The sequence below is a fragment of the Eptesicus fuscus genome, chromosome 1, assembly GCF_027574615.1.
Source record: "Eptesicus fuscus isolate TK198812 chromosome 1, DD_ASM_mEF_20220401, whole genome shotgun sequence".
Lineage (NCBI taxonomy): Eukaryota > Metazoa > Chordata > Mammalia > Chiroptera > Vespertilionidae > Eptesicus > Eptesicus fuscus.
The window spans coordinates 92,747,609-92,772,925 of NC_072473.1; the positions used below are offsets into that span (position 1 = coordinate 92,747,609).

General features: G+C 41.8%; 1 protein-coding gene across 2 annotated transcripts in view; it reads left to right on the forward strand.

Moving 5' to 3' along the window:
- CD99L2 (CD99 molecule like 2) overlaps positions 1–25,317 on the forward strand; it is a 102,156-nt gene that overhangs the window by 42,166 nt on the left and 34,673 nt on the right. For both annotated transcript variants that reach the window (XM_008158703.3, XM_054717318.1), the window contains exon 2: positions 17,830–17,889. In XM_008158703.3, coding sequence (XP_008156925.1) covers positions 17,830–17,889 — 60 coding nt within the window. The remainder of the gene's footprint in view (positions 1–17,829; positions 17,890–25,317) is intronic.

The following is a 25,317-nucleotide window of genomic DNA, read 5'->3' on the forward strand; positions in this document are numbered from 1 at the left end:
AAGAGCCACATGTGGCTCACGAACCGCAGTTTGCCAACCACTGGCTTAGGTTATCTTTTTGAGAATAGAATATGATATATCTGCAGAGCAGGGTGGACAAATTTGCATGGTGCTAAACTGCCAGGAAGCAAATTCTAGAATGCATTGCTGCTGCTCCTTTGCTGCTGCCTCTGAAAGTACTAGTATGGCTCAGAATCTCTGTACTCTGCAATGTGTCCACTTTTTCTCCTCCCTAACAGTCTTTGACTGTCTGTTAGTCTATCAGGGATGTTTTGAAGAAACATAAACATGCTTTCAGCAAGGAATATTCTGCCTGGGAGGGAAGCACAGGGTGTCAGCCCAGGTTGTAGGCCTGCCGATTTGAAACATCTCATTTCAACAGAATGTCTCATAGCCAGCGAAGCTGGGAGTGGGGGGTGGGTAGAGTAAGGAAGAAAGCTAATTATGCAAATTTTGATCTTAAACCTTTATTCATATGTTTCCTGGCAGGCTGTTCTTTAATCTCAAGAGCAAGATTGCTCAGAGTTACCATGTATTCCAGTTAATTGCGATAAAATTATAGCAAAGGTTGTTTTTGCTATAATCAAGAGTGATTTTGATTAATACTTATGAAATCAAATGCCTCACCAGCACTGGGAATGAGAACAACCTTTTCAGTCAGCCTTCTCTTCTTTTCCACGCCGCCCCCCCCCCCCCTCCGCCCCGCTTTTCCCCAAAGGCCAAGATAGAAATATATTTGAAAGGTTTTCTTTTTTAAATCTACTTACTTATATGGATAGTCATTTTTAAATAAATTTTTTCAAAGAGGGAGTCTGATTATTTCCCTCGGTCTTTAGTGCAAAGTTATAAAATAGCTCTTTATTGAGGAAAGCAAAGAGGGCCTCAGCAGAGGTCTAGGCTAGTGACAGTGACAAGAGCACATGCCATGTCCTGATTGGCTGTCCCGGTACTGGTAGAAATTCAGGGCACTCTAAAGGGTATTTTCTATTGGATCATTAGAGCACCTTGGGAAGATCCAGAAGAAACCTGCTGGAGAAGAGATGACAACACACATGAAGAAGACAATAGAATTAATATAGGTATCAGATAACAAAGTGGAAATTAACTATAGAGCAAGGTGTGTACACTTAGTTAAAGGACTAGGGTGGTGAAAGTGGGCATGAAAGAAATGGCTGGACTTGTGTGGCTCAGTTGGTTGAGCATCATCCCATGCACCAAAAGGTTGCGGGTTCGATTCACGGTTAGGGCACATGCCTGGGTTTCTGGCTCAATCCCCAGTAGGGGGTGTGCAAGAGCCAGCTGGTAGATTTTTTTTCTTATAGATGTTTCTATCTCTTCCCTCTCCCTTCCTCTGAAATCAATAGAAAAATATTTTTAAAGAGAAATGGTTGGACTTAATATTTTTCAGTTGAATTGACTGCCTTCATTGATGAGTTGGATGTGGGTGGTGAGGAAAAGGAAAACTCAAGGGTAACATAATGTCCAAATTTTCAGCCTGAGTGGCAGTAACTGGTAGTTCCACTTACTCAGATGATGATGATGATGGGTGATGATTTGGGGAAACCTAGTCTGGAGAAGAAAAGGAGAATGCTTGCTTTTTAGCTCTGATAGAAGCAGTAGGCAGTGGGTAAGACAGCAAGAGCCTCTAGAGTCATTCTAGGGTGTACCCTTTCACCTCAGGGTTGCAAATCTACCTCTCTCAGTCTGGTCACTCCTCAGTAAGGACCAGAATAAGTCCCACTTGGCAGAGGTATTCATGAGAGCATTCTGGGGGATGATGTAGAACACCTAGTACAGTGCCTGGTACCAGCTTCTTCCTGAGCCTTCTGGGTATAGTAACAAACTACAAACGGAAGACTGCTTATCTTCCCCATCAGCAGAGAGGTTGAGAGTTGGACTTGGCAAGGATGCACAGTGTTAGGCCAGTGGAATCACCTGCCAGTATGGATGGAATGATACAATTTGAACATACTTTGTATGTCAGAGACCCTTTACTTTTCAAGTACTTCTGCATATGCTGTCTAACTTTTATATCCAAACGTATACTCTGTGCGGACAGTAGAGCTATTGTCCTGACTTAAGAGATGGTGGAATAGAGGGATAGAGAAGTTAAACTGCAGATGGCCACATAGCATGTTATGTAATGAGCTTTGGAGTCAAGAGACACCAACCAAAACTAAGCACCTACTGTGTGCCAAGTACTGGGCCGCTTCAGTAACTCTGAGATATGTAGGGATTGTCAGCTCCAATAAATCAAAGAGGAAATGAGTCTTGGGTGTAGCTATGCTCACAGGAGAGATCATGGAATGGCCTAGGTTAGGGCTGGAGACATAACTTGGGAGGTCTCAACATGAGATGAAAACCAAGTCATGGTCCTAGACCACATCACCCAGGAAAGGGGGTCAGGAAGGAAGAGAGGGAGGGAAAAAGGAAGGGGTAACAGCATAGTTTAAGGTTGAGGAAGAGATGTCATCAGGAGCCAGAGAGGAGATGGCCAGAGAGGTGAAAAAAAATCAGAAGAATGAAGCCAGGGTGGAACAACTCAAAAAACAGGGAGCCCTTTCCTGTGTTCTAGCTCATGTTCCTGAGAAAAGTTTCTGGGAGTGCTGGGTGGTGGAGTGAGGCCTGGAGTCCCTTTTTGTCTTGCCTAGGGAGTGAGGGAGGGATAGAGAGGGCAGTGGCTGAGGGACAGCAGGGGCTAGGGAGACTTGACTATTTCCCAGGCTGTTCAGGAAAGGAGATAATAGAGGTGGGGGAGGATACCATTACTGGAACGAATGCCTCTACATACATGCACATCCAGGATCTCATCAGGGCCTCCCAGGACCTATAGGAAGTATAATGGAGAAAACAGAGGTTCTGGGAGAGGTACAAATCTGTCCAAGGTCACATAGCTAGTGAATGGCATAGCTGAGTTTGGATGTAGTTGGCCCAGCAATTTTGCCTTTCAACGGGTTGCCAGCAGGCCCTATGGCTGGAGCTCTCAGTATTATGTTCCTGAGTAGGAAGTGTGATTTTCAGATCAGCTCCCCACTGACTTGGTTGGGCTGCCTTCCCCTAGTTGATCTAGTTGTGTGTCATCTCCATGATTAGCCATACCTCTGTGGTCAATGTTAGATACAAAGATGAGGGAATCTCAGGGCTGGACTTTGGGACTGGGTGATCACTGTAGGAAGTGGGAGCTGGTACCTCCCTGGCTACTTCTGAGGGCCTTTGTGTCAAAGACAGTGCAGCTCCAAAGATGGGTCTGTAGACAAGTAGAGGCTGGAGATGAGGCCAGGAGTCCAGGTGAGTTATCTGTGTAGTGGAAGCAGAGTCTAAAATGTCTACAAGGGCTTAGATCCTACTTGACACAAAACACTTCCATGGGCTCTATTCAAAGGAATGAAGTCTCCAAAGGAAGCCACCCACCTCTTTGAGTCTCTTAAACCCAGGCTGAGAAGTAGGATGAAGTAGGTTCAGGGACCTGTCAGAACTTTAAAAAAAAAACAAAACCAAAACCTTTAAATTTTAGACCAGTCTTATATTTACAGAAAATGTTCAAAATAGTGCAGTTCCCATATGCCCCATACTCAGTTCCCCTGTTATTAACATCTTAAGTTAGTATGGTACATGTCACAATTAATGAACCAATGTCGAACTAGGGTCCCAGCTTTATTCAGATTTCCTTAGTTTTCCCTAATGTCTCCCTTCTGTCCCAGGAACCCATCCCCTACCTGGCATTTTGCATCTGACAATTACTGGGCTGAATGGTCAAGAATTCCAAGATTGGAGTTCCCAATGCCTTTGGGTTCTCCATGGCCTGAATTGTAGAAAGTTTCCTAAATTGGGTTTTTAAAAACACTACTACCCAAACTTTAGTATAGCTTTCATCTTCTTTTTTCCTGTTGCAATGAAAGCTGATGGAGTTCAAAGTTACCCCATGAATCTGTTTCCAAGTATGCCCATGGAAAAGCATGTTAATGCTGGGGAGGGGAGAGTTTCCTGTGAGAGGACTTCCTGTGCACCAGCCACTGTGATGGGCTGAGGTCTTCTTTGCCTGGTTAGTCTTTCTCTCTTAGCTCCCTAGTGTGGATAATGGAGTTCATCTCACTTCTTGGTACCGGCTCACTGTCACCATGGTGGCCTTACAAGGCCTCTCTTTCATTTTGTTTTATATTAGTTTTTATTCCCCTTCATCCCCGTCCCACCTTCTTTCACCCCCCTTCATTAAGCACTTGTTCTTTTTTTTAAAAAATATTATTTTATTGATTTCAGAGAGGAAGGAAGAGGGAGAGAGATAGAAACATCAATGATGAGAGAGAATCATTGATCGGCTGCCTCCTGCCCACCCCCTACTGGGGATGGAGCCCACAACTCGGGCATGTGCCCTGACTGGGAATCAAACCATGACCTCCTGGTTCATAGGTTGATGCTCAACCACTGAGCCACACCAGCCGGGGTAAACACTTGTACTTGATACATGTTATTAAATATGTACATTTCTGTGAAATGTGTGGAGTGTGTGATTTGCATAAATCATACAGTGCCTGTCTGTTTCTTGTTTGCATTCAGTACCATGTTTTCAATATCTCCCCATGTTATCACATTGGATTTGTTGCTTCCAGCTGCCCTATGGTATGAATATTTTTTTGTAAACATTCACCATGTTATACTTTGATTCTCTGCCAGCCGTGGACACCCTCTGGAGTTGTCGCCAGTTCTCCACCTTGCTCCCTTGCTCCCTCTTAGACTATGGATAGAATCCTTGCCTCTTCCTAGCTTCTGGTGGTAGCTGCAATCCTTGGCGTTCTTTGGCTTGCATCTGTAACGCTTTAATCTCTGCCTCTATCTAAATATGGAGTTCTTCCCTGGGTCTGTGTTCAAATTTCTCTTAATAAGAATACCAGTCATTGGATTAGGGGCTATTCTAACCCAGTATGACCTCATTTTAATTTCATTACATCTGCAAAGACCCTATTTCCAACCAAGGTCAAATTCACATGTTCTGGGTGAACATGCATTTTGTATTCTGGATTTGAATGACCAAAATATGCTTTTCTCAGGTAAATAAAGGCTCTGGTAGTTAGACCACCATCATTTGTCACCTTGCCCTGCAAGTACAATAATTGGAGAAAACTGCACAAATGACAGAACAATGGTGTAACGTTCACAAATGCCAACTTATGGCAAAGGTCTAATAATATACTAGGTGTGAATTATGGACCATAAGTAAAGCCTTTGTCAGTCATATTACCCAATTAGAAAATCCATAATTGTAAGTAGGACTCTTTTTAAAAAAAGAGTAATTGCTTGTTGAAAGGGTGACATTACAGGTTTAGCAGAATAGGATCTGGAAAGATTTCTAAATTAATACTGCCAACCTGTTAAAAGCAAAGGTGGGCACTTAACCTCTTTCAAACAGTAGCATTTCTGGTGACTTCTCCAGGGCAGGGAATGCATTGTTCTTGCTGTTCTCCAGGTCTGGGATAATGTGTTGCTCAGCAAAGTTTTGTTGACAGAACAGATGAACACTTACATGGAAGAAAGGAAGGTAGGTCTATTGCTGCTGTAACAAATTATCACAAACTTAGAGGCCTAAAGCAACACAAACATATTTTCTTACATTATGGACATTGGGAGTCTGACACAGATCTCACTGGGATAAAATCAAGGTGTTAACAGAGTTGCATGTTTTTTTGTTTGTTTGTTTTGTTTTTGCATGTGTTCTTTCTGGAGGCTCTAGGGGAGAATCTGTTTCCTTGTCTTTTCCAGCATCTGGAGGTTGTTTACAATCCTTGGCCCATGGCCCCTTTTTCCAATCACATTGACTTGTGTACCCTCCCTTTTCCCTCTTTTACTTATAGGGACCCTTGTAATTAGCTTGAGTTCACTCAGATAATCCAAGATCATCTTCCCACCTCAATAGCCTTAACTTAAGCATATCTGCCAAGTCCCTTTTGCCATATAAGGTGACATATTCACAGGTTTCCAGGTTAGGCTGGGGACTTCTTGAGGGATTCTGCCTACCACAGCGGATATTGGTTACTTTGTGTTACATTACATTGCTTGGTGTTTTTTTTTTAAATAGTTTTGTTTTTTAAATATGAAATTAATAGAATCCGAGAAAATAAAGAAGAAAACAGGCATCTCCTCTGGACAACTACTGTTAATATTTTGTTATATATTATTCCAGACTTTATGAAAACACCTTGAGGAGGTTGGTGAGGTGGGCGGTAGATCTGTGGGCCCTCAGAGGCTATTGTAAGGATTTTGGCATTTACGTTCCCCCGAAATGGGTGTATTTTTTATTAGCTTTATTGAAGTATAATGCACATACAATAAAGTGCATGCATTCAAAGTGTATGGTTTGATCAGTTCTGTCATATGTATACACCTGTGAAACCATCACTAGAATCAAGATAATGACTCTTCATCAGCCCTAGATGTTTCCTTGTGCCCCTAAGAAATACCTCTCTGCCCTTATCCCTATCCACGGGCAGCACTGATCTTTCTCTCACTATAGATTAGTTTACATTTTCCAGCATTTTTAAGAAATGGTATTATGCAGCATATACTCTTTCATTTTCGCCTGGCTTCTGTCACTCAACATACTAGTAATTATCCTTAGATTTATTGATGTTGTGTGTATATTAGTCATTCGTTCCTTTTCCTCCCACAAATGAGAAAAGTCTCCTTTTTGTAGGTTTTCGTGTTACTAAAAAATACTGGGCTAGGTGACTTCATTTAACAAATGTGCTAAGTGCCCAGTGGATCCATGCCACACCTGGCCTTGCTTCAGGTGCCATGGAGGAGAAGAGGCACAAATTTCAGCCTGAGATCTCCTAGACCAGCAGTTGCCAACCTTTCAGACCTCACAGACCACCAGTGGTCTGCAGACCACCGGTTGGCGACCGCTGCTCCAAAGGTTTCCTCCTAGATACCTTTCTGTGAATAAGGTAGTTATGAAGAGAAGTTAGAATTCAGCTTGCTGAATTTGTTTCTGTGTTTGTCAAAGGTGCCAAGACAATTCAATGAGTAGCCTTTGTTGCATCATTTGTTGCTAGGTGCATGTCTAGGGATGCAAACTATGTTTCTACTAACTCTGGGATCCATGTCAGCAACAACTGGGAGATACATATGGTCTGATGAGTTGCTGAGGTTCTTAATGTTGAGCGTGTCCACTGCTGAGCCTGGCTTGGTTCATGTTTTAAGGGACACCTTTGGGCTGAAAAGAAGCTTAACAAATAGACAAGTTGGATTCTGCTCCATGACACACAGGAAGCTTTCTTGGGGCCCTTCCAGCTTCCCTCTCCAAACTGAGCAGAAATGTTCAACAAGGGAGACTTACAGGATGCTTGCCATTTCTAGTGGATTTTTAAAAATTGTCATTGTATCCTTAGCATCACCCCCCATTGGCTTGTGTACAGAGACACAAGTAGAGTGGTGAAAAGGGGAAAGGTCAGCTGAACAGCTATGATTTCATTTTGTATAGTATTAAATACATTATTTGATTTATATTCACTCAAAGAACTGGCTGATTTAAGGACTTATTTGACTAAATCAAGCAGACACAGGCCTGGATGTTTCTTAAAGTTGCTATATAGCCTAAGACACCAATCTTCCCTTTTCTACAGAGGTGAAAACTGAGGAGGAGGTCTCACTCCTTTTGAGAATTTGTGTTAAAGGATGAGTTAAATTGATGGCCTACTTCAATGATAAGCTAGCCCTAGAAGGAGGTTATGGTGCAGAGTGTATTTATACCCACAGACTGGCTTTTTCTGTTTTACACACAGCTTCAAGGTTGCTTACTCAGTGTTTACAGAGTGCCATCCAAGTGCCAAGGGATGTCTGTCATTGGATATATCAGGAAAGAGAATTGGAGGAAGGTATTTCTTGCAGATATGACACACATGGACAGGTTCATGGAAAAAAGTCGTTCAAGTCAAAGGGAGGAAGGGGTTGAAGAAATGAGGCATGTGGCAGGGAGATGAGATCTGGTGCTGGTGACTGGTGACCCTCACCACAGAATTCAGGTGTCTGTCATGGGCAACTGGGGATGGACTTATTCGTTGTAGTGCCAGAGGATCAGGGTCAGTTTGGGGTCAACACAAAAAAAGAAGTTTCCAACAACCTGCTTCTTCCAATGAATGACTTTCAAAAGCACCTGCTAGGGCCCCCAACTCAATTGATTCTGAGAGAAGAGGTTCCTAAGTTTGGTCAGCCGGTCCTTCCTGACTGAAAATCTCTGAGTTATACATTTTGAGTTTGCTGTATTCTGAGGAATGGTTGATTAGCTTACATTTAAGGTTCTGCCCAAAGTTAATAAGTCCTGAGATAGTTGACCTTGCCTTTGTGAAGTTTGTTTTTAAGAATCATAGCTTGCCCCACCCGGTTTGGCTCAGTTGATAGAGCATTGGCCTGCAGACCCAAGGGTCCCGGGTTTGATTCCAGTCAAGGGCACAGACCTCGGTCGCAGGCTCCTCCCTCGGCAGGTGGCTAGGTCGGGGCTCCTGCAGGAGGCAACCAATTGATGTGTTTCTCTCACATCGATGTTTCTCTCTGTCTTTGCCTCTCTCTTCCACTCTCTCTCTAAAAAAAAAAAAAAAGCAATGGAAAAAATATCCCTGGGTGAGGATTATAAATAAATAGTGTTTTTTAAAAAAAGAATCATAGCTTGCTGTGGTTTGTTAAATTTTTAATTGTGGAATTAAAAAAAAGCAAAAACAATTGTGGTAGAAAGCACAAAACCTAATGTTTACTATTTTATACATTTATGAGTGTACAGTTCAGAAATTAAGTATATTCACATTGTTGTGCAACCATATTCACATTGTTGTGCAACCAATTTCCAGAAGTTTTTCATCTTGCAAAACTGGAACTCTGTACCCATTAAACACTAACTCCCCACAATCCCTCTCCCCTCAGCTCTTGAAAACAACAATTTTACTTTCTGTCTCTATGAATTTGATTAATCTAGACTTCACATAAATGGATTCATACAATATTTGTTTTTTTTTGTTTTTGGCTTATTTCACTTAGCATAATGTCCTCAAGATTCATCAATATGATAATCACTTGCTAATATTTTAATTCTTATTTTTTCACATCTTGTAAGATTCCCAGGGTGGACATACGTTATTTGAAAACAAATTTAAAAATATACATAACACAGTGAGAGGCATAGTACAAGAGAGACTTACAGAGAGAGGTAGGCAGGGGCCAGGTTAGGCTGGGCTTTGCAGGCTATAGTTTGGCATGTGGAGTTTATATTCAGTGTAGTGAGGAGGTCTTTTAGCAGGGAAATGATGTGCTGTGATGTTTGTTTAAAAAAGAAAAAGGGTATCTCCCTGCCTACTGTGTGAAGAATAGGTTACGGTGGGGAGAAGACTTAGAACGCCCAGGTGGATGGGTCTTATAGTTGTCCAGGCAAGAGATGATGGCTGCAGTGGAGATGTGGATAAGTGGGTGGACCAAGGGCATGTTGTGGAGGTAGACTGGACAGTTCTTGATGGTAATGTGGCTATGGAGTGTGGGAGAGATATCTAGGATGATGTGCAGTTTTCTGACTTGGACAATGGGTGGGAGTGAAACAGATGAGCCCAGGACAGGGTCTAGTTTGGTGGGGCAAGTGCAGGTATTTGGTTTTGGACATGCTGAGTATGAGGTGGCTTTGAGGCATTAAGGAGTGATTGGAAGGGGTGAGAGTGAAGGCATCGAGTAAAAACAGCCATTTTATAAGTTTGGTTATGAAGAGGAGGAGAGAGAAGGCAGTGTCCATTTGTACAGTAAAAAATAAATTTTCTAGTTTAAAGTGGGAGAGATTTTAGCATGTTTAAAAATAGATGGGATAATACTTCCCAAATTGACCTACAGATTTAAGGCAATCTCAGTCAAAATCCCAGCTGTTGCTTTTGCAAAAATTGACAGGCAGATCCTAAAATTTATATGGAGATTCAAGGGACCCATAATAGCTAAGTTTTGAAAAACAAGAATGAAATTGGTGGACTCACACTCCCCAATTTGAAAACTTATTACAATACAGCAGAATTCAGGACTGGCTAGTACTCGCACAAGGATAATCCTATAGATCAATGGAATTGAATTGAGAGTCAAGAAATAAACCCTCAAATTTATGATCAGCCAAATTTTGACAAAGGTGCTAAGATAGTTCAATGAGGGAAAGAACAGTCTTTTCAACAAATAGTTCAGGGACAACTGGATTTATATATATATATATATATATATATATATATATATATATAAATATATATATAAAAGAATTTGGATCCCTACCTCATACCATACACAAAATTAACTTAAAATTGATCATAGATTTTTAATGTAAGAACTAAAACTATAAAACTCTTCTGAGAACCTTTGGGATTTTCTCTGAACAGCTGTGTGGAAAGAAAGAATAAAACTGTTCTTTTAATGAGGTGACTTACGCAATTTATAATTTTTTAAAAATCCTCCTCCCACCTTTAAAATCCAGCTACTTTCCATGTATGTAGGACACATAGATGCTTCCTAGAAATATGTAAAAATGCTTTTAGCAATGACACCTGAATCTAAATCCTTCTCTTGTTTACCAAGTTTTCCTTTAAGTAGCAGGTAACTGGAGTGCAGTGTGTCCTGTGAATACCTGTAATCAAGCGCCTGGGTCGGACACTGCAGGTGTATTAATGGTGGTGGCTGTTTTGGACTGAAATGCTGATCCCTGGCTTCTGGCCTTTGCATCATTATTGTCCTCTCTGGGAGTGCTTTAAATTTATTCATGAAACTAGTGGGAGCTCAGGTGGCAATAGCTATATCCATTTAGTAATCAGAATAAGAGGAAAGCCATTTTCATGTTCCCTTACAATGCTGCAGTGCTTAGCTAACCTAGAGGATATTAATTACTCAGCATGCTTTAAGGTGTAAAAGCATACATTTAGCAAGACAAATGTGTTCAAATCTAGATTTAAACAACAAGAGTTAATTTAAAACAGTGCAAACTTTCAGGGAAATCAGGGGCTAGCATAATTTAGCGTTTTTGGTTTGCTCCCACCCTCTCTAGCACCAGGTGGGAGACCTACTTGTTTGTGTTAAGGGAGAAAAGTTATTTTTACCAGAGACATTTGTAAAATTGACCATACATGCCAATGAGTTTGTTGCATCTGCAGTGTTCAGGAATGTTTCCATGGCAGGCAGAGGCTTCCTGCAGCACAGAGGTTTGAAGTTGTTTTTCTGACCTGCAGGTTTTCCTTTTATTACTCACTAGAGGCCCGGTGCACGAATCCGTGCATGGGTGGGGCCCTGCAGGCCTGCCCCGATGGGGGCCCATCAGGCTGGGCCAGTGCGGGGAGGGGCTGTGGGCAGTTGGTGGCCGGCCCCACCCTTGATTGGGGTGTTGGGGGCTGATGGGGAGGTCAGTCAGGGCCTGGATCAGGCTGGTTGGCTGCTGCAGTGCATGTCATAGCAACTGGTCGTTCTGGTCATTCTGCTGTTCCGGTTGCTGGGCTTTTATATATATAGATGGCCTTAGTGGCCCCCTGCTAGAGGGCAGGGGAAACACATGGCTTTTACAAGCTGCCCCATCAGGTGAGGTCTTTATTGTATTAAGGTGGAGCATCTTTCTTCTATAGCTTATTTCAGGTTAAATCAAGTTGTCCCCCTCACCCCTCCTTCTTTAGGTTCAATCTTTTAGGGCTGATTTTAGTCTTATTTTTTTAAAATATATTTTTATTGATTTCAGAGAGGAAGGGAGAGGGAAAGAGAGAGAGAAAGAAACATCCATGATGAGAGAGAATCATTGATCTGCTGCATCTTGCACGCCCCCTAATGGGGATTGAGCCCACAATCCGGGCATGTGCCCTGACCGGGAATCGAACCATAACCTCCTGGTCTGTAGGTCACTGCTCAGCCACTGAGCCACACCAGCCGGGCTAGTCTTATTTTCTGAACCCAAGTGATTATGGGTGTACGCCAGAGTCCTGTTAAATGTATTATGTTTTGACCCCTCAGGTAGGAATTTGATTCTTGCCTACCTTCTAGTGGGTCCTCCCTGCATTGGACAAATTTAAGTATAACATAGATGTTTATGGAAGCTCCATTTAGACATACAAATGGAAAATCCGGAGATGTCATATCAATGATTTACCAGTCTCAGGTGTCCCTTGCATTCTTATTCATCCACAGAAAATGGCCAAGATTTTAAAATTTGGAAACAAAAGCAGTTTATGTGAGTTTTTATTCGTTTAGGATTTGTACTGGACCCTTTCCAAAAAGAAAAAAAAATAGAAAGTGTCTCATATGTACAAAGGAAAAAGGGAGATGAGAAACCATCCTTAGAGAGCAAGGGAATAGATGTAATTGGACACTTGAGAGGCACCCATCTCCATGGCTGAGTTGTGACTATAACTCCGAAATCTTCAGCAGCCAGAGGTCCATATCTCTGCAGTTCTTAATCCATCAGCAGAGAGCAGACATGTTCCTCTGCAGAGATGAGTTTGCTCTTGGCATGAAACCCAAATGGATTTGTTACAAAGTAATATCATGTACTATCTACTGGTGAGTTTGTGGGGAAAAGATCGAAGGTATTCTCACAGTATGGAGACACCCTTTGAATAATCACAATGAACAGAGAGTACCTCCTTGCTTCTAAGGCCTGTGCATAGGCATAGAGATGACCAAGTCCTAGTCTCTGCTTCAAGCAGCTCACTGTCTAGAGCAGCACACTCCAATGGAACTTTCCATGATGATGGAAATATTCTCTGTTGGTGCCTTCGAACACAGTAGCCACCAGCCCCATGTGGCTATGGAGCACTTGGAATGTGGCTAGTGTGACTAAGGAACTGAAACTTAACATTTTTATTGGATTTTCATTAGTTTTAATTTAAACAGCCACATGTGGCTAGTGGTTCCCATGATGGACAGGACAGGGCTAGAGAGAATGAACATAGACACATACCTGCAAGGGTCAAGCTTTCAGGAAAAACTAAGTGGAGCAGGCAGGAGAACAGATGAGATAGTGGCTAATTAAATAAAATCCAAATAAAAGACTACTTAAGGGGCACATCATGTGGGTGCTCTCGTGGATCAGAGATTTCAATAAAGACAGGTGCTGGATCCTGCCAGTTCCTGGTAGAATTCTCCAGCAATTGCCTGCTGTGCCTTGTTTTACAGCTCTTGTAAAAGTTCACCCTTAGCTTTAGACCCCAGTCATGGTGGGTCAGGTTGCAATATGAGATCAAGTTTGTGTTCCCTCCCCAAGGGACAAAATCTACTTTAGGACAGACACAGGCTGCTGGGCTATCTGTGGGTAGAAGCAGCATTTTCCTTACTAAATGGATCTTCTCAAGGACATACACAAGGCTTTGTGTAATATTTCCAAAAGTTCTGCTCTATGAAAGGATGTTTTCATACAGGTGTGACCAGTTCACTACATGCTTTTTCCATTAAAACAAATTTTGGTGACCCTCTGCAGTGGAATGAGGTAACTTTTTCTTTTAGAAAAGCAAGCAAGAGTTTATTGACGGCAGCAAAAATATCATGAGGTCCCTTATAGGTTGGGGAATATGTCCCTGCGGGGGGTCGGGGGGCGAGAATGGCATGAGTGTGCTACCTGGAGGGGGAGAGGGCTGAATGAGGTAAATTTTCTGCCCAATACTTGAACACTGGTCCCCCAGATACACAGTGATTTGGGGCTTGTAAATTGAGCCTACGATGAATAAGCTGATTTCTAATGTGTGCCTGGTGCCAAAGGGTGAATCAGTGTTGTTAAAGTGGGGGAATCCTTGTCTGCCTGCACCCAAACTGAGTTGTTTAGTTACAGATTGTATAGAAGAGGTATGGAATACAACCCTACTTTAGACCATTTGAGATGTGGTATTTCTCATAAAAATATTTGTTCCCATCTTGATTTTAGCAGCTATGCTTGGTCGTACGCTCTGAAGTAGCCTTAAGAGCTCAGTATGTATAGATTGAGATAGAATGGTTTTGTCCACAGATGGTTTGGGTCTATTGAATCCAAGGTCAATGAGGAATTAAGAAATACTGCAAAACTGTGTTATATTGTTCCTAACTCTTTACTTGATGATATATAACAGAATGTGTCAGCAAACAGTAGTGGGATGGCTGAGGCTAAAAATATTACCCGTGCAAGATGTTATTTGGAAGAACCGATTCTTCCAATTCTTGAGTTAGAAAGTAAGAATAGAGTTTTAAAGGAAGACCCAGTAGGATGATAGGCTTATGATTTTGGAGGGTTGATACAGAGCTTTTAAATTATCCTATATAATAATAGACAAATATGCAAATTGACCATACCCCCGACACACCCACAAGCCATGCCCACAAGCCACGCCCACCTTCCAATCAGAGCGAGTATGCAAATTAACCCAAACCAAGATGGCTACAGCCACAGAGAGCAAGGTTTCCTAGGTAACAGAGGAAGCCAAGCTTTCTGCCAGCCGTTGCAGGCCTAAGCCTCCACTCAAGCTACAAAGTTTCAATTATAGAAGGTAAACAAATTCAAACAAATGGTGGAAGAATGGAGCTTGAGAGAGCAGGCCAGGGTTGCCGCTGGCAACAGGGGAAGCAAAGCTTTCCACACACCCTGGCCAGGCCCAGGCCTCTGCTTAAGGCTACAAAGTTTCAATTATAACCCCAACACAAATGGCTTCGGGCCTCGGAGGGAGCCCCAGGCTTGACTCCGCTCCAGGCTACAAAGTTTCAATTGTAGAAGGAAAATAAATTCCAGATACCAGGGCCTCCGCTTTCGTTGCCAGGGGGCGTGGCCCACCTGCAAACCACCACAGGCCCCTCACTCAGGCCGCCCCACGCCCCAAGGGTACCCCACCCTGATCAGGGACACCCTTCAGGGCAAACCAGCTGGCCCCCACCCCTGTGCCAGGCCTCTATCCTATCTAATAAAAGAGTAATATGCAGATTGATCATCACTGCAACACACAATATAGCTGCCCCCATGTGGTCAAAGATCCTGCCCCCATGTGGACACAGGATGGCCACCACAAGATGGCCAGCAGGAGAGGGCAGTTGGGAGGCACCCGGCCTGCAAGGGAGGGCAGTTGGAGGTGATCAACCCTGCAGGAGAGGGCAGTTAGGGGTAACCAGGCCGGTAGAGGAGGGAAGTTGGGGGCAAACAGGCTGGCAGCAGAGTGGTTAGGGGGTGATCAGGCTGGCAGGCAGAAGCGGTTAGGGGCAATCAGGAAGGCAGGCAGGCAGGCAAGCAGTTGGGAGCCATCAGTCCTGGATTGTGAGAGGGCAGTCGGACATCCCTTGAGGGGTCCCAGATTGGAGAGGGTACAGGCTGGGCTGAGGGACAACCCCCCTCCATGCACGAATTTCGTGCACCGGGCCTCTAGTCATTATCATAATCACAGTAAGAGAAATACATGTACATTATTAAAAACAAAAAAGGCAGAGAAAGGTTTAAATTAATAGTAAAATGCTCCTTCTTCCTGACCTCTATTTTTTCATTCTCTAGACATAACTACTGTTACCAAATTTTCTGGAAAATTTTTATGGATATGCATATAGATAAATGGAAAAACTCTCTGCACCTTGCTTTATTTATTTAATACTCTATCTTGGAGCCCTCTCCTACGTCATTATATAGGCTTTTGTCATCCTTTTTTCAATAGATTTTATTTTTTATAGCAGTTTTAGGTTCACAGCAATATTGAGCAGAAAGCATGGGGTTTTCTCATATATCTTCCGCCCTCATACATGCACAGTCTCCTCCATTTTTTTTTTTCATTTTTCATAAAGGTCTATTTTATTATTGGTGGCTAATGCATTTAACAGTTAAATACATTAAACAATGTATGGGTGACTTCATCCTCCATTATTAACAACCCCCACCAGAGTGGTACATTAATTATAATTGATTAATCTATATTGACACATCATTATCACCCAGAGTGTATAATTTACATTAGGGTTCACTCTTGGTGTTATATATTCTATGGTCTTGGACAAATATGTTTCTCACTTCTTTTTTCCATTTAGTGACTTTTTTGGATTGATTTTAGTTATTGTTGTTGAACTTACATGTTTATTTATTTATTTATTTATTTTTTTTAAATATATATTTTATTGATTTTTTTTACAGAGAGGAAGGGAGAGGGATAGAGAGTTAGAAACATCGATGAGAGAGAAACATCAATCAGCTGCCTCCTGCACGCCCCCTACTGGGATGTGCCTGCAACCAAGGTACATGCCCTTGACCAGAATCGAACCTGGGATCCCTCAGTCCGCAGGCCAATACTCTATCCACTGAGCCAAACCGGTTAGGGCTTACATGTTTATTTTTGGAAAGAGTTGAGGTTACAGATCATACATCTCTTAGTGGTTACCCTTAATTTTTGCTATAGGAAATGGATATTAAAATACACTTTATTTTTATAACAGTTTTAGATTTAGAATGCAAAGCTAGTGCAGAAAGTTCCCATATGCTCCACACCTAGTTTCCCCTATTATTAATATAGTACATTTGAGCCCTTGCCAGTGTGGCTCAGTTGGTTGAGCGTTGCTCCATGCACCAAAAGGTTGCCAGTTCGATTCCCGGTCAGGGCACATACCAAGGTTGCAGGTTTGATCCCCAGTCTGGATGCGTGTAGGAGGCAACTGATCTGTTTCTCCCTCACATTGATGTTTCTCTTTCTTTGTGTGTGTCTCTCTCCCCCTCCTTCCCTACCCTTTCTCTTTTCCTTTCTGTCTCTCTAAAATAAACAAAAACATATAAAAATATGGCACATTTGTCACAATTAATGAACCAATATTGATACACTATTATAAACTAAAATTTCAGATTTCCTTAGTTTTTATCTAAAGTCCTTTTTCTGTTCCAGAATCCAATCTAGGATACTACTTGACTTTCCATAACTATATCCCCTTAGACTCTTCAGGCTATTCCAGTTTCTTAGACTTTCTTTGTTTTTGATGATCTTGATAGTTTTGAGGAATACTAGTCAAGTATTTTGTAGGATGCCTTCAATTGGAATTTGTCTGATGTTTTTCTCATGATTATACTTAGGTCATGTGTTTTTGAGAGGAAGGCTACACACGTACTATAGCGCCCTTCTCATCATATCATATCCAGGGTATATACACTATCAATATTACTCATCACTGTCCGTGTTAATCTTGATTATCTGACTCTCCAACAGTGAGAAACCTAGCTTCTACAATCCACCATTCATTTACTTATTCAGTTCCAGTGGGAATGCAAAGCTGTTTGCTTGAGACTTGATAATGTATATACCCTCATGGGAAACTAGTACATGCCGATCTCAAGGGAATGATAGCTATCAAATTCCAAAACAAGCAGCATTGGGCAGATGGAGTGGAAGATTCTTTGTGGAAAGCTTTTCCCCAGAGTCTTTTCAGTTATGTGTGATTGGTTAGAGCTACTATGCTAGGTGTAGTTGCTAGGGCCGTGGGGTACCCTGAGTTGACAAAATGCAGAGTAGCCTTTGTGAAACCTGGGGTGAGGTGAAAGATCTTAGCCCATTTTCAGTGGAGCTTTGGGCTCCAATATTCCCTGTTGCAAAAGTCATACATAACATGTAGTAATATTTTTGTAAGATGGTACTTTATGTTCTATACAGTTGAGCCTTCCAACTTCTAATGGACTGAAGAATTTTTTTTTTTTTTTTGGTGGGGATAAGTTGTTTGTGGAAGGATATCAATTCATTATATCTTTGGGAAGCTTCAACTGATCTTCTTTTGTGGCATTACCTTCATGATACTAAAGAGAAATGACCATTACAAGAGAGTATTTTAGTATTATTTTGTTTCATGCAAAGATAGTTAAAATTAAAAATTTTTATTTTTATTTTTTAGGATCTGCAGACTTTGATTTCGATCTGAGTGATGCATTGAAGGAAACTTCCTCAGTAAAGCGTGAGTAGTAAATTAAATAATATGTTAAAAGCAAACAATAGCAATTAATATGTACCATCCACTCAGAAAACATACTCAAGGAAAACGGGTGGCTTGTATTGCACTTGATCGGATAAAATATGGGTATCATAAATTATATTATTCAAAAGAAAATCTGAATATTTAAAATTCTTTGTTTCTTTTGTGGAGAGTACCAAGCAATATGTTATAATTGATATAGCATTTTCTCCAGCTCTAGTCATAGCCTGTACTGGTATAACATGCCATCAGGCAGTGGCCTCCAAGCTCAGAATATGGTACTTCCCTAGCTCAGAATAAGGTACTTTGAAGTGAATAAGGGATTTGTTTCTCCTTTTAGATTTTAAAAAAATAATGGCTTTACTTAAGATGGTGTCTGCATGTAATCTCTCAAATGGGAAGCTTTGTCATCAGCTTGTCTTTACATTTAAAAACATGTGTGAATGCTTAGAAAGTAAAGCTGAGATTTTCCTTGACCCCTCCCCATCCTACTAAAACCCACTCCCATCTCAAGAAGGAACTGATGATTAGTGTTCTATGTCGTTATGCACATCTATACACATAGTTGTTTTTTTTTGTTTGTTTGTTTTACATGTGTAGGGCTTTTTAATTTAGTTTTATGCATATTATTTCATAACTTGTTTTTTTAGTTAATATGTATCGAAAGACCTGAGTGAATATATTTATTTGTATTAGTTTCCTAGGGCTGCCATAACAAAGTACCACAAACTGGGTGGCTTAAAACCACAGAAATTCATTCTCTCAGAGTTCTGGAGGCCAGACGTCCAAAATCAAGGTATTGGCAGGACCATGCTCCTTCCTAAGGCTCAAGGGGAGGTTCTTGCCTCTTCCAGATTCTGGTGGTGGTAGCAATCCTTGGTGTTCCTTGGTTTGCCGCTGTGGCATTCCAATCACTGCCTCCATCTTCACACAGCCTTCTCATTTGTGTGTGTCTTTTCCTCTTCTGTTTCTTATAAATACAGTTTTTGTTGGATTCAGAACTCACCTGGGTAATCCTGAGTGGTATCATTTCCAGAACTTTAACTTAATTACATCTGCAAAGATCCTTTCTACAAATAAGGTCCTATTCCTGGGTTCTGTGGATTAGGTCTTGGCTATATAGTTTGGGGGCCACCATTCAACCTACTGCATTATTCATATACCTATATCTCAGACACAAACCTGTGCTTCATGGAACTAGCATTCCAGTGATGTGGCTATGGCTGTGGCCATTTTGTTACTGATGGACATGTGGTTTGTTTCTATTCTGGACAATTACAAATAGGGCTTCAGTGAACATTTCTTGTCCATATCCTTTGTGCCCAAGTACAGTGGAACTACAAGGCCAAAAGGTATATTTATTTTATATTTTAACAGATTTTGCCAAATTATTTCCAAAATGAATTTACCATTATGTACTCCCATTGATACTGTTATGATAGTACCTTTTATCCCAGCCTCACACCACCACCAGATTTTACCAATCAAAAACATTTTACCAATATGATGGACAAAATATCTTATTGCTTATTATACATTTACCTGATTATGCTAAGATGGAGTATTATCTACACTAATAAAAGAGAAACATGCAAATAACAATCACTCTGCTATGCCCACAAGCCACGCCCACCAGCCAATCAGGAGTGAGTATACAAATTAACCCAACCAAGATGGCGGCCAACCACAGAGCTGGAGCAAGCAGGAGGCTTGGGTTGTCCCGGCAATGGAGGAAGCCAAGCTTCTACCCGTGCTGGCTAGCCCTGGCCTCCGCTCAAGGCTACAACGTTTCAATTATAGAAGATAAATAAATCCTAGATACTTGCTTCCAGCCGGCCCTGGCCTCTGCTCAAGGAGGCGCTGAAAAAAAAAAAGAAAAAGAAAAAAAGGAGGGTCTGGGACCTTGGGTCGCCGGGGTGGGGGGTGATCAGGCCAGGATGGGATGGCAGGGGCCATTGGGGGTAAGCAGACCAGCAGGGGGGCCAGTTGGGGGTGAGCAGACCATCAGTAGGGGTCAGTTGGAGGTGATGAGGATAACGGGGGGGGCAGTTTGGAGTGAGCAGACCAGTAGGGGGGCAGTTGGGGGTGAGCAGGCCAGTGGGGAGGAAAGATGGGGGCGAGCAGGCCAGCAGGGGGGGCAGTTGGGGGTGATCAGGCTGGCGAGGGGGCATTTGGGGGCAAGCAGGCTGGTGGCAGGGGGCAGTTGGGGGCAAGCAGGCCAGCAGGCAGAGTGGTTAGGGGCAATCAGGAAGGCAGGCAGGCAGGTGAGTGGCTGGAGCCAGAAGTCCTGGATTGTGAGAGGGATGTCTGACTGCCGGTTTAGGCCCGATCCCTGTAAACTAGCAGTAGGACATCCTTCAAGGTGTGTCCTCGAAGCAAGGAACACCCCCCATCCCCGTGCATGAATTTCGTGCATCAGGCACTAGTCCTATATAATAAAAGGCTAATATGCAAATCTACTGAATGGCAGAATGACCGATCACTATGATGAGCACTGACCACCAGGGGGCAGATGCTCAATGAAGGAGCTACCCCTGGTGGTCAGTGTGCTCCCACAGGGGAAGCACCGCTCAGCCAGAAGCCCTGAGCTGGCTTAGGCCGTCAGTCAGACATTCTCTGAGGGCTCCCGGACTGGGAGAGGGTGCAGGCTGGGCTGAGGGATGCCCGCCCCGCCCCCACCCCCCAGTGCACAAATTTCATGCACTGGACCTCTAGTTTTATATATTTACTAGAGGCCCAGTGCATGAAAATTCATGCACTGGAGAGGGGCAGTCCTCAGCCCGGCCTGCCCCCTCTCACAATCCAGGAGCCCTCAGGGGCAGGAGACGACCTGGCGATCACACCTCTGCTGCTGCCACTGCCAGCAGTGCAAACCTCGGCCGGCCCTGGTTACCTGAGTCTCGGGCAGCCCTGGGCGGCTAGGCAGCCGCCAACTGAGGCTTGCCTGCGCCTCACCCTGGGTGGCTGAGCAGCTGACATCAGAGGCTTGCCTGCACCTCGGTCTGGCCCTGGGCAGCTGGCCAGCTGCCATCCGAGGCTTGCCTGTGCCTCGGGCCAGCCCTGGGTGCCTAGCGGGCTGAGGGGACTGGGCGCCACCATCTTGTGGCTGTGGGTGCCACCATCTTTGAGGGCATGGTAGTCAATTAGCATATTCCATCCTTATTGGCTGTGGGTGCCACCATCTTTGTGAGGGAGTGATGATCAATTAGCATATTCCTACTTTATTAGATAGGATTGACCATTTGCATTTTTCTCTTTGGTGAATTATCTCTTCATATTCTTTCCTCATTTTTCAACTGGGTCATTGGTCTTTTTTTTTATGGGTTTGTGGGATCCCTTTGTATATTGTGGATTGAGAAAGGCAGGAGCTCTGGGGTCAGATTTCCTGTGTCTGAATCCTGCCTCTGCACTAATTAATTATCACCTTGGGCAAGTCATCTGACTTTTCTGCTCCTCAGTTTTCTCATGTGTTACATGAGGCTGATAATAAGCACTACCTCCTAGGATTATGGTAAGGATTAGATGAGCTGGCCCATGTGAAGAACTATGCACAGGACTTGATATAAGGTGAGTGTTCAGTAAGTGTATATCATTATTGTTGTTCTTCGACTGATTTGATTGGAAGGATTGGGTCTCCAGTGTAAGAGTAAGGCATACATAAGAAATGCTCACCTGCTTACATTGATCAACAGACTAAATGCAATTTCCCGTCAAAATCCCAGCTAGAGTTTTGCATAAATAGACAAGCTGATCCTAATTTCAAAGGACCCAGAATAACTAAAAAAAAAAATCTTGCAAAAGAAGAAAAAGTTGGAGGACTCACACTTCTCAATTTCAGAACTTACTACAAATCTGCAATAATCAAGTAGTATGGTACTGGCATAAAGATAGGCATAGAGGTCAATGGAATAGCATTGAAAGTCTAGAAATAAACCCTTGTATCTATGACCATTTTATTTATTTCTTTATTTGTTGTTGTTGTTGTTAATCCTCACCCGAGGATATTTTTTGATTGATTTTTAGGGAGAGTGAAAGTGAGAGGGAAGGACAAAGAGAAACATCGATGTGAGAGAAACACATTGATTGGCTGCCTCCCGCATGAGAGGAGCCTACAACCAAGGCACGTGCCCCTGACCAGAATTGAACCCAGGATCCTTTGGTCTGCAGGCTGAGCTCTATCCACAGAGCCAAACCAGCCAGGGTGACCATTTGATTTTTAAATTTTTTTTCTATTTCAGAGAGGAAGGGAGAATGAGATAGAAACATCAGTGATGAGAGATAATCATTGATGGGCTGTCTCCTGCCTCCTGCCTCCCACAACCTGGGAATGTGCAAGGAGGTCACAGTCCACAGGCCAATGCTCTATCCACTTAGCCAAACTGGCTAGGGCTATTTACTATTATATTGTAACACATATTATAAAGAATCACTCCTGGTAGGAATGCCATATTGCTGATAGTGTTTGCTGAACAGCAAAGAATCCTTTCTAAGTTTTATTTTGAGAAAGGCTTCATAGAAATAGGTTTCTTTACTTTAGGAACTCACTGCTTTAGCGAAGTTAACTACTCTTCTAATTCCTTTATAAGTAACTAGAGTTTCCTCATCTCACTTAATACTATTTAAAGGCTAACAACAAGATCTGTTGTTAATATTATCACAAAAAGTGCACAGATCCAAGCTCATGTTCTATATCACCGCAGGCTCAGGCTCTGACAGAGCAACTGGTTCCACATGCAGGTAAGGAATGCCCTTTCTTGAAATGGCACCTGAAGATCTTCAGAGAAACCAGACTTTTCCAGAAACTGTGCATAGTAGGGAAGAACTCCCCAAAGCTGTAGTAATCAAGACTTGTGTGATATTGGCATAAGGACAGACATGTGCAGCAATCAAACAGAAATGAGAGTTCAAAAATAAACTTTTACATCTACTATGAGTTGATTTTTTTTTAAACTGGGAAAACAACTATTTTTATGCCAGAGCTGTTCAAGTCATACAGATTTTAAGCTAATATTATATAATAATGGTTTTAGTAATATAATTTCTTTTTCCTATTTATACATATCATCATAATATAGATATACATAAAGAGCCTCATTTAGACAGGTAAGCGGTACTTCCTAATTTTACAGGTGCAAAGTCAAATGGAAATTATAGGCATAAAATCATCTCTAAACTGATGAGCTAGATTAAAGAAATATATATGATGACAGCAGGTTATCATATGTGGTTCTCTTATTATAAAAATTTGTCCAGTCCAGCTGGTGTTGCTCAGTGGTTGATCATCAACCATTGAGCCAGGAGGTCATGACCCATGAACCAGGAGGTCACGGTTCAATTCCTGGTCAGGGCACATGCCCAGATTGTGGGCGCGATCCCCAGTGTGGGGCATGCAGGAGACAGCTGATCAATTATTCTCATCATTGAGATGTTTCTATCTTTCCCCCCTTACTTCCTCTCTCTGAAATCAATAAAAACATTTTTTTAAATCCATCCACTGGTGTGATCTTCATATTGAGCTATACATTAGTGTGCACAAAGCCTTCTCAAAAAGTAAACATGATCATTTTAAGGGAAAGACTTTCCATGTTCTCAACTTCCATATATATTTTGCTAAAACTGAACTGTGGTAGAATGCACATGGAGTTGTGGTGATGGTCTCCTTTCCTATCCTTCCCTCGTTATAAAAAAACTATTTACTGAAGTAAAATTCACATAACAAAATTAGCTATTTTAAAGTGAACAATTCAATAGCATTTAAAGAAATTCACAGTGTTGTGCCCCTCCATCCAGTTCCAAATCATTTTTGTCACTAAAAGTAATATCCCTTACTCATTGAACAGCTTCTCCTCATTTGCCCCTCCCCTATCCCTAGACAATCAGTCTACATTCTATATCAATTGATTTTTCTGTTATGGATATTTCCAGTAGATAGTATCTTACAATATGTGGACCTTTTGTCTCTGGCTTCTTTCACATAGTATAATGTTTTGGAGGTATGTCTACCTTGTAGCATATATCAGTGCTTCACTCCTTTTATGCCTGTTTATTATTTCATTATATGAATACACCACAATTTGTTTATCCATTCATTATTTGATGGCCATTTGGCTGTTTCTTTCTTTTGGCTATTGTGAATAGTACTGTTATGAACATGCATGCACATTTTCTTATTTGAAAACCTGTTTTTAATTCTTTTGGGTATATATCTAGGAGTGGAATTGTAAGGTTGTATGGTCATTCTATGTTTAACTTTTTGAGGAACTACCAAACTGTAAGGTTGGTGGTCAGTCATTCCTGAATTTAGTAATTTAGGTCTTTCTTTTTATCTTGGTCAGTCTACTGACAGGTTGTCAATTTTGTTGAAAGAATCAACTTTTTGGTTTTGTTTACTTTCTCTATTATTTTATATTCTCTAATTCATTTATACTATAATAATTTCTTTTTCTGCTTGATTTAGGTTTAGTTTCTTCTTTTTCTAGTTTGATAATGTGAAAGAATTAGACTTTTGATTTGAGATTTTTTTTTTTAATGTAGTTGTTTACAATTACAAATTTTCCTCTTAGCACTACTTTTACAGCAACACATAAGTTTTGGTATATTGTGTTTTCATTTTCATTCATCTCAAAGTGTTTTATAATTTCCATTGTGGTTTTTCTTTGACCCATTGGCTATTAAGAGTGTGTTGTTAAATTTCCATATACTTGTGAATTTTCCAAATGATCTTCTGTTAATGATGTCTATTTTCATCCTATTGTGGTTGGGGAATACAATTTGTATTATTTCAGTCTTTTTAAATATGTTGAGATTTGTTTTGTAGCCTAGCATATTGTCTATCCTGGAGAATATTTCATGTGTTCTTGAATAGAATGTATTTTCTTTTATTGGGTGGTATATTCTATATATGTCTGGTGGTCTAGTGTTGCTCAAGTGACATCTTTCCTTTCTGATTTTTTGTTTTATGATGGAAAGGACGGTATTGAAATCTCCAACTATTATTGACAGGTTGTCTGTTTTCCCCCTCAATTTTGTCATTTTTGCCTCATGTATTTGGGGGCTTTGTTGTTAGATACATATATGCTCTTTGGTTGTTTTTTGTTGTTAATCTTCACCTGAGGATATTTTTCCATTGATTTTTGGGGAGAGAGAAGGAAAGACAGAAACATCGATGTGAGAGAAATACATTGGTTGGTTGTCTCCTGCACGAACCCCGACCAGGGCCCAGGACAGGGAGGAGCCTGCTGCCAAGGTATGTGCCCTTGACCAGAATGGAACCCGGGACCCTTTGGTCCACAGGCTGATGCTCTATCCGCTGAGCAAAACTGGCTAGGGCCATATATGTTTTTTTTAAATCTTTATTGTTCAGATTATTACAGTTGTTCCTCTTTCCCCCCTATACCTCCCCCCCCACCC